The following is an 8,684-nucleotide window of genomic DNA, read 5'->3' as shown; positions in this document are numbered from 1 at the left end:
CCCCCCCCCCCCCCCCCCGGCCCGCGCCCTTGCGCGGAATCTGCATGATTTCCCCCACTGGCCGAGAGCGTTCAGGCCCACAGACCTTCTGGTCGCCTAGTCCGCCCAGCCTCCGCGACACGCACCTCACTGCCGACCTCCCGACAGCTTCGCCCGCTCTGGCCTCGCACCGGAAACCCTGGGTAACCGCTGCCGGCCGAGCCGCCCCTGCCGCAGCCAATCAATAGCCGGAGCTCTCGCGGGGCTTGCTGGGAAAGATGAAGCGGCCTCTGAGGCGGGTGACTTGGGAAAGCGGGGGAGGGAAAGGACTACACCTCCCGCCATGCACCGGGGCTGACCCCTCCCCCTCCGCAACTTCCAAGGTTTTTAGGACTTTAGTTCTGGGAGCCGGATGCCCAGGAGGTCTGAAAGGAGCTAGTCATTCTGCACAAATACTCGAGTCCATCTCGTTCCTATCGTGAAGTTATAATTCAGGTCCAAAGCCCTGCGACTGGCTGTTCTTTCCTGCACACCCCCACTGGTCCTTACCGTCTGCTGTGAACATCTATGACTAGGAACTCTGAGGACAAGGGATAGAATATTGGGCTGGTAATCAGACCTATATTCCAGTCCTAACCTCATCGCTAATCTGTGTGATCGGGCATTCTTTTCTCTCCCAGGGCCTCATTTTCCGTATTCAAATGAAAACTTTCCATAACAATAGTAGTTCTTTGAGCGTTTACAGTGTGCATTTTTCCATCTACTAGCTTAATCCTCGTAACTACTTATTAAGATTAGTACTATTAGTTATTCCTATTTGCATTTGAGGACAGTAAGTCAAAAGTTACTTGTTCCATCGCTGTTGAGTGGTATGAGCAGGGATTCAAAACCAGTCTGGGACAGTGCCCATTTTAACTCCTGGACTACTCTGACTCCTACCCAGAAGAAATAACCATGGCACCCTTTCCCTGAGGATGAGTGAAGGTAATTTGGTGAAATTATTTACCCCCCGCCCCCAACTCTCCATTACCAGCCTGAGTCCCTCTTTGGAAGGAGCTGAGGGGGCTCTTCTGCAAGAAGTTTGGCCTCAGCAGATTCCTGAACTTTTTCCATGACTGGCCCATCCTCTACAGACAAAATCCGAGTTGCCCTGGGGCTAAAGGGGGAAAACCCAAACTTCTTCCAAATGTGAGATCACAGTTCTTTATTCAGCTGCCTATAGATAATGGAATAAAAAGCCAACAACCCATGTGCCTGGAATTTAATGTGTAAATGGTTTGGCTTGTTTCCAGCCAATCCTGCCCATGCCCTCTTTTTTGCTCCCGCTATACTTTTACTATTTCCAGGATTTCCCAGTTTTTTGCAGGTGCTATTCCAGCTTCCAAAATGCCCTTCTGACAAAAACAGTATTTTGAGGTCCAACACAGAGGTCACGTTAGAGCCTTCCCAGTGCTCTGCAGTCTGTCCCTGCTCCCTAGGTCTGGATAGAGCTCTGTAACAGCATTAGTAATGAGATGTTGAAATTATTTGCTTACAATTCAATGAACATTATAAGAACTGTTGGCTAAATTGTATTCCTAAAGCCCAGCATCAGTCCGGGGCAGCGAAGGCAGAGAATGAAATTGTGCAAATCGAGCATTGTTTTGGGGCTCTTAAGGATGTTCAGTATTTTCCCCAGTTAGACTTAAGGGCAGTGCTCTTCCTCATCCCTTAGTCTGTTTACCAGGTAACTTTGAGAATATGGTATAGTAGTATAAAGGTGGAACTCAAGCCAGAAATGTTGGGGATCCAGGTGTCTCCCAACTAAGGCCCTGATTATTTCCAGAAAAACATGTTGGAAATCTCTTGAGGTAACATATAAATCAGGCCTTGATGGCTTCCCATGGGAAGAGGGTGTTCTAGGCAGAGATAAAGATAAGAACAAGGCATGTGTGGGGTACGGGGGTGGAATGGTGTAGCTAGAAAGATCAACAGTGGCCTACACGGGCCAGCTGGGTAATGAGTAGGCAGGCGAGGAATAAGAAAAATTGAGAAACATGGGTTAAAGGTTCTCCTTTGCTGTAAAAGAAAATAGCAACAATTATTAACATTTTCCAGATTGTCGGGGAGACCATTGGGAATGGTGGGGATTGTGGTAAAATAGAGCTCTTGCAGATTGTTTTCAAGCAGAAGCTTAGATCCAGTAGTGCCAGAAATTTTTTTAGATCTTTTACAAAATGATGCCAATGAATTAAACATACTCTATCAGCCAACCAAAACCTTCCTTTTAGGTTAAATCAGCTTTTTGGCTGGTTGTTTGTAATCTCTGTCCTGGGAATTGACCTAAATGGGAGTAGTTTGTATGACCCCAGTGGCTCAAAGGGCTGTTAACTGGAACTGATGAAATGTCAAAATCCTATAGAGAAACTCTAGAAAATGCAAACTAAACTATTGTGACAGAACACAGATCAGTGGTTGCTGGGGGTTGGGCGGGAAGGGGGGACTCCACAGGGGCATGTGGAAACTTCTAGAAGTGATGGATATGTTCACTATCTTGATTGTGGTGATGGTTTCATGGGTGCGTATGTCAAAACTTATCAAATTGTACATTTTAAATATGTGCCAGTTACTGTATCTCAATTATATTTCAATAAAGCTGAGTAAAAAAAATTCTTGGGGTACCTGAGTGGCTCAGTCAGCTAAGTGTCCTGACTCAGCTCAGGTCTTGATCTTAGGGTTTTGAGTTTGAGACCTGTGTTGTGCGTAGAGCTTACTTAAAAGCAATTCTTGGGGTGCCTGGCTCAGTTGGTTAAGCATCTGCCTTCGGCTCAGGTCACGATCTCGGGGTCCTGGAATTGGCCAGGTGTTGAGCTCCCTGCTCATCGGGGAGTCTGCTCCTGCCCCTCTCCCCCAGCTCCTGCACTCTCAAATGATTAAAAATCTTAAAAAAAATTTTTTTTCTTTATAAGCAGGAGCAGGCTGCTGCAATCCTAATTCCACTGTTAAGCCACACGTTTAAACACCCTTGGCTCATTCATTTCCAAAAAATCCAGTTTAGCATGATTCGAAAGAAGACGATTTAGAACTTTGCAACAGGTTTTTATTTTTGCTTTATATCTAGTACAGTGTTTGAAACCTAAAGAAATACATTTTCTCTTCAAATTTGGATGTGTATATAAATATCATTTGTCTGGACTCAGCACACTCAATGCCACGGTTTCTTGGCCTATGTCTGCTCTGAAATCATCAAACTTTGTCTGTCTACCCAGGGGCCCTGAGAACATGGAAAATAGCCAGAGTCTGTAGTTCTTAGAAAACTAAAAGCAAATGAATTTGGGAAGAATAAACCAATGGGGAAAAGTTTTGATTCACCTTCCTAGGGTCTTTAGCTGGGAACCCAAGCTGTTTTTGAAGGACATCCAGTACGACCTCGGTGGATGGGACCTCATCCCCACCTCCCACCCCTCCTTAGCTTCTTTAGTCATCAAAGGCAGTTCCCACAGAAGCTGGCTAAGAGAGACAATACCGAACTCCAGGGTCTGAGGGTTCTGGTAGAGGTGGACTCTTTTTAATGACATCCTGAGTCAAGAAGTTCCCAGCCAATCTCAGGATCTGAGCTTTGACTTCCTTCACTGGCCCCAGGGCATGGCAGAGTTTTTTCTCCCCAAACCCAGGAGCTAAAAATCTAATCTACACAAGGGAGGAGGGCTAGCGTTAGGAAAAGGGTTTAGGTATGTGCTAACATGGACATCAGCAGTCAGGCTGGCCCAGAAATAGCGAGGTAGGCCCCAAACCACTGGAGACCTTTATGACACACTATAGAAACCTTTTTCCTGGATGTTCGGGGCCCCAAATTTAATGTTGCTGCCCACACCCAGTTTTGGTTCTGCACATACCCCAGGCCTGATGCAAAATGCCCTCTCAGAGGAAAAATAACAGCTTTAATTCACAGACTTGATTGGTATTGACTTCAAATTCTTCCCTTGTCATGGCCTTAAAGTGGGGGTGGGGCTAGGGGGTAGACAGTGGGATGACTGAATCACTTACGAAGGCCTTGGACAAAGAGCAGCTAGTGCCTACCACATGGATCCCCGCAGGGCCAAATTCTCAGCTTGCTGGCTTAACAAAAAGACTTCAAAAGTTAAGACAGAAAAAATACTGGACAAGATTGGTCTAGAATGTGCAATCCTAAACGGCTGTGGAAGAAACCTACTCTGAGCAATTTCTCAGTCTCACACTCACTCACTTCTAGGACAGTCCTACCTAGAAGATGTTGCTACTGGTTACGGGTACATCCTATGGTTCAGTGCACTGAGCCTCACACCTTTCCCCAGGCTGCCAGGGAGGCCTCCAGCCAGCCTGTCCTCCCTACGGCTCCCTGTCTTCAACTGAAAATCCAGAGTCTGGGCTCACAGATTATCTACTGAAGAATCCAAGATGATGGATACCAAGCTGAGTGAGTCTCAGGGAGAAGAGGAGGGAAGTACTGTTCATCCTCCCTTTTAGTTTGCTGGAAACAAGTAGCTCTAGGGTATAGAGGGAAACAGGTAGACATGAGAACATAGAAATCCAGTTCATTCTGTCAGATGGTTTTCATTTTAAACTAGTGTGACTTGAGGGAAAAAGTGTGCCTGAGAGCCTTCTTTCACTCTTCCTTGACCAAGTACAGTAGCAGCTATTATCTGTGCAGTTTAGCTCCAAAAAATAGGGCTCTTGGGAAGTGGCTTCCAGGGCAAAGAGTAGGAGTAGATCTAAGGTTCTTGGTAAAGGGGGAACAGCAAGGGTCCCCGAAAGCTGAGGTCATCAATGCCTGCTTTTCGGAAGAGTCATCTGTCCGCACTGCCCCAAGTAACCAGGCTGGCCAGCTGAAAGTGGAACCCATGAAGTTCTACCAGAAGGCAGCAGCCAATGCCAAGGCCATGCAGTCACCTGGGGACAACTCAGAATTGAAGGCAGACTTGTAAGACCAAAGACTATTAGTACTAGAGATGTTGGGGGTAGGATAACCAGAGGGGCTGGCAATAAAGAATAGGCAACAGTCTTTAAAACTTCAGCTAAAAGGCTCCTTATCCCCTGATCCACACCTAGATATCTCCACCTCCAGCAGAGATCTTAAATGGATATACCAGCCATGTGCCAGCATATGAAGATTCCAAAAACAGGTCTTTTCAAGGCTATTCCCGACAACAGGCTGCGGAGCCCCTTCATCCCTACAACATCCATTCAGAAATCTACCGGAAAGCAGACTGTGACCTCATTGAGGCCAGGGTCTGAAGTCCAGATCGGGGCTGCCCACGAAGAGTGGCTGTCAGGGCTGGGCTACGGAAATCATGTTTTGCTTTCCAAGAGGACCAAAGGAGAGAGGAGACACTGAAGATGTTATTGCCCCTGTGGGCTGGAAGAATCTCACCTGCTGACTGAAACAGGGGTAGAAGGAAATAATGGGAAAATATGGTCTGAGGAAGACGCCAACAAAGGAAAGCTCCTAGAGGCCACTTTATCTGATGAGAAATCTGTCCTCATGTTGTACCCTGGGAGACTTCAGCCTTTCTAGACCCTGGAGAAAGCTGGCTTGTAAGCAGCAGCCAGATGGATCAGAAAAGTCTTCCATCTGGTATAAGCCCCAGATCTGAAGTGCAAGATTTTAGAGTAGCTGGGAAAAGCAGTGTGTGTATGTCTCACAATAAAAATCTGGCCCCAATGACAGGGACTCAACTATTGCTTGAGATGTACACAATAGGTCCTACTAAAGTACTTTGCCCTTTGGGAAGGACGGAGGGAGCAGGTGGCTTCTCTTTGAACTGTAGGGGAAAAGTTTTGTAATGGAGTCAGTGGGCCAAGTAACAGAGGTCCGCCCCTTGGCTCCTTGTGGGCCGGTATCTGTCATTCCTAAGCTGAAGAATAGCATCTGACGTACTAAGGTCAGGGTACTAAAGTCTGACGTCCTGAAGTGGCACAGCATTGGTGTGACTTTTCAGTGATAACCGCAAGCCCCACACCACCTTCCTCAGCAAATGGTTCTGAAGTTGGATCTCAACACTAGGAGAGGGCAAAGTCAAGACCAGTGACCGACAGTGAGCACCTGAACTTTAGATCTGTAAGCAGAGGGGCAGGGATTTAACCTGAGCCAGAAGGGATTTGCAGGAACGGGAGTGAGAGTGGCACTGTCCCTGGGGACGGGCAACAACAGCTCAGCGCAGGCACAGGACTGACCGCAGTGGGGAAGCAGGGGCAGGGCAGACTGTGCCCACAGCTCCACAGTTGGTCTACACTTAGCCAGCAACTTTCTCCACTCCTCTCCCCAACAACTGGGCTTTATTCTCATGTAATCCACCAAAGCGTAGGCAAGCCACTGAGGCACTGCTCTAGCTTTACTCAAAGAGAAAAGGCATTAGGATTATAACTGTCACAAGGAAGGGAAAAACCCAAACCAGGCCCAAGGATCCCAAACAGGAAAGATACCAATAACTCTCACAAAAGTCCCGAGGCTGCTAAGTTTCTATGATCACTGGTGAGGCAGCTGTGTCTGATACTTTGTGTGGCCAGGGCCTTTGAGACTGAATCTGAGAAGGCAGACTACTTTCTGGGTTTCCTGATATAAGCAGGACGCTTAGCAATAAGGACTAGAGTGGTAGACTTCTCCGGGCCCTGGGGCCATCCTTGCTCCCTTCAGGTACTGGGACAGTTAGACCAGGCTGACCTGCTATATGAAGGTTCCAGAGCTAAGGGTTGGTCCCAGGTGGTGGCCCAGAACCTAAGCAGAGAGGAAAAGGACCAAGCCCAGGCTCCCTGAGCGAAGCAGCTTCCTCCTCTCTTTTTGGTCGTCCTCACAGTATCCTACTTAAAGAAATAACAGACAGTTCTTCCTCTTGAGACCAAATAAGATTGACCTACCTAATATATAGAATATAAAAAAATACAGAACTTTTTGACATTCTCTCCTTTGGAAGTAAAATATACATGATCCAACTATGGAAGAGGAAGAGGAAGAAGGAAGGCCAAAGGCAGGGATCCCTGGCTATCCCAATACATGACACTCTCACTCCACCTCCTCTGCAACTTATGGGTCACCAGAGCAAGGACTTTCTCCTCAGGAGAGAGGAAGGACCACTGCCCCCTGTCTCGTGCTTAGGAGAAAATACAGCTACCTCAGAGGTTCATTCAACTCCGAGGGGGATTTTCAAGTAAACAAATGAAGTTGGGTCGCACCACTGGAAGGTGGGTAGGAAACATGGGATCAGTAGCGACACATGGGAAGACCCACCTGAAGGCCTGCGCTCCTCCCCTCCACGCCCACTGGTGTACGTGCCCCTGGAGGGAAGGCGACCCCCCAAACGAAAGAGGTTCTGCGGAGGGGTTAGAGGGAGGAAGGAACCTTTGTCTCATGGTGACCTCCCCCTCAGCCTCTAGTCCCAGACCATGCTGGCAGCTGGGATTCCTAAAACCAGGAACTCATGGCTCTTGGAAAGAGCAATCTTAATACAAGAAAAATGTGCAAAAGAAAAAAAAAATTAAATAACTCAATCCAAGCATACAAGATTAATATTCTGTCAGAGCAAGAACACTTTGTTTTGAATTTTTCCCCTCCCCTCCCACCCCCCCACCTCTGGAATAGTCCATCTGCTCAAGTACCCAAGATAACAGTTACACAGATCAGGGCAGAGAACTGGGAAGGATGAAGGAAGATAAAAGGGAAGGAAGTCACCACTAAAGGGGAAAAAAAAAAAAAAAAAAAAAAAATTAAAAAGGTGCAAAATTGATTACCTCAGTCCTCCTTTGTCTACCCCTGGGCTCCTGGGTTAAAGACAAATGTGCAGCCAAAATATAGTGTAAGGAAGAAAAACCCAACACGTCCCCTTCTTGTCACAAAACCCAAATGTGAGCCTCAGATGGTTCTGTCTGTCCAGAGGGTGCTCCCTCCAGGGAAGGGGGCGGAGCAGGTCAAGAGCACAGTTTCCAGGGCAGCAGAGGTGTGTGGTGGCTGATGATGGGGGGGCTGGTTTCCCGCCCACCAGAGGGCTGCTTTTCCGCTGGTTGGTGGTGCTTCCCATCCCCTCCCCTCCCCGGAGGCAGACATTATAGCTGGAAGCCCTCCATGGGGGCCTCAGGCTGCTGGAAGATGAACTGCTGTTGTGTCTCATCCACTTGGGGAGCCAGGCTGCTATCATCATCTTCTACACCAAAGTAGTGCTCAATGAGGTCAAAGGCCTTCTGGTAGATTTCCTGGTTCTCATGGCTCTGGAGAAACTCAATTTTATCCAAGCCTATGATGGCGGTGGCAAGAAGGAAGGAGGGACAAGAGTAAAATGTAATTGCTCTTCTATGGGGCCATGAAACATTTATGTTTTTCTTTCCCTGAGGTATGTTAGTGTTTACCAACATAAGTAATATGATCAGATCTCTCTGACAAGAAAGAGGAGAGCCAAGACTTTTTCCTAAAATTACAGAGCCCCAAAGGAAAAAGACCAAAATGTCAGTTATAAATCAGAAGTTCTAGTCCTGACTCTGCTTTAAATACCTGTGTGGCCTGGGCAAATCATTAGCTTCTCTGAAGTCAGAGATGAGTGATGAACACTCTTACTGGAACTTGCTAGAAACTGGAGCTCTTTTTTGCATCAGTGCCATGCCTACTTACTGGGCAGAGCCTATCAAAAAGAGAAGTGGATCTATTGCTCCTCAGAGGGAGAATGAAATGATGGGATAAAACCTTGTTCAATGATGACCCC

The 8,684-nt window shown here is 47.3% G+C and overlaps 2 protein-coding genes across 5 annotated transcripts in view; both read right to left on the bottom strand.

The window, feature by feature from the left end:
• Positions 1-261, bottom strand: part of TXLNA (taxilin alpha) — a 14,616-nt gene extending 14,355 nt beyond the window's left edge. The window contains exon 1 of one of the 2 annotated variants that reach the window (XM_081817967.1): positions 126-261. The gene's annotated coding sequence lies outside the window, so the exon portion shown is untranslated. Of the gene's footprint in view, positions 1-85 lie in introns of both variants that reach the window. The other variant, XM_081817968.1, reaches the window with a different exon arrangement.
• Positions 262-3,036: 2,775 nt separating this feature from the next.
• KPNA6 (karyopherin subunit alpha 6) overlaps positions 3,037-8,684 on the bottom strand; it is a 56,539-nt gene continuing 50,891 nt past the window's right edge. For all 3 annotated transcript variants that reach the window (XM_031029048.2, XM_081817962.1, XM_081817963.1), the window contains one exon: positions 3,037-8,222. In XM_031029048.2, the coding sequence (XP_030884908.1) occupies positions 8,035-8,222 (188 nt within the window). In that variant the 3' untranslated portion in view covers positions 3,037-8,034. The remainder of the gene's footprint in view (positions 8,223-8,684) is intronic.

Source organism: Leptonychotes weddellii, chromosome 4 (genome assembly GCF_054177405.1).
Source record: "Leptonychotes weddellii isolate Sample4059 chromosome 4, ASM5417740v2, whole genome shotgun sequence".
NCBI classification, from domain to species: domain Eukaryota; kingdom Metazoa; phylum Chordata; class Mammalia; order Carnivora; family Phocidae; genus Leptonychotes; species Leptonychotes weddellii.
Note: the sequence above shows the minus strand (reverse complement) of the source record. Positions and strands in the feature narration are given on the sequence as shown.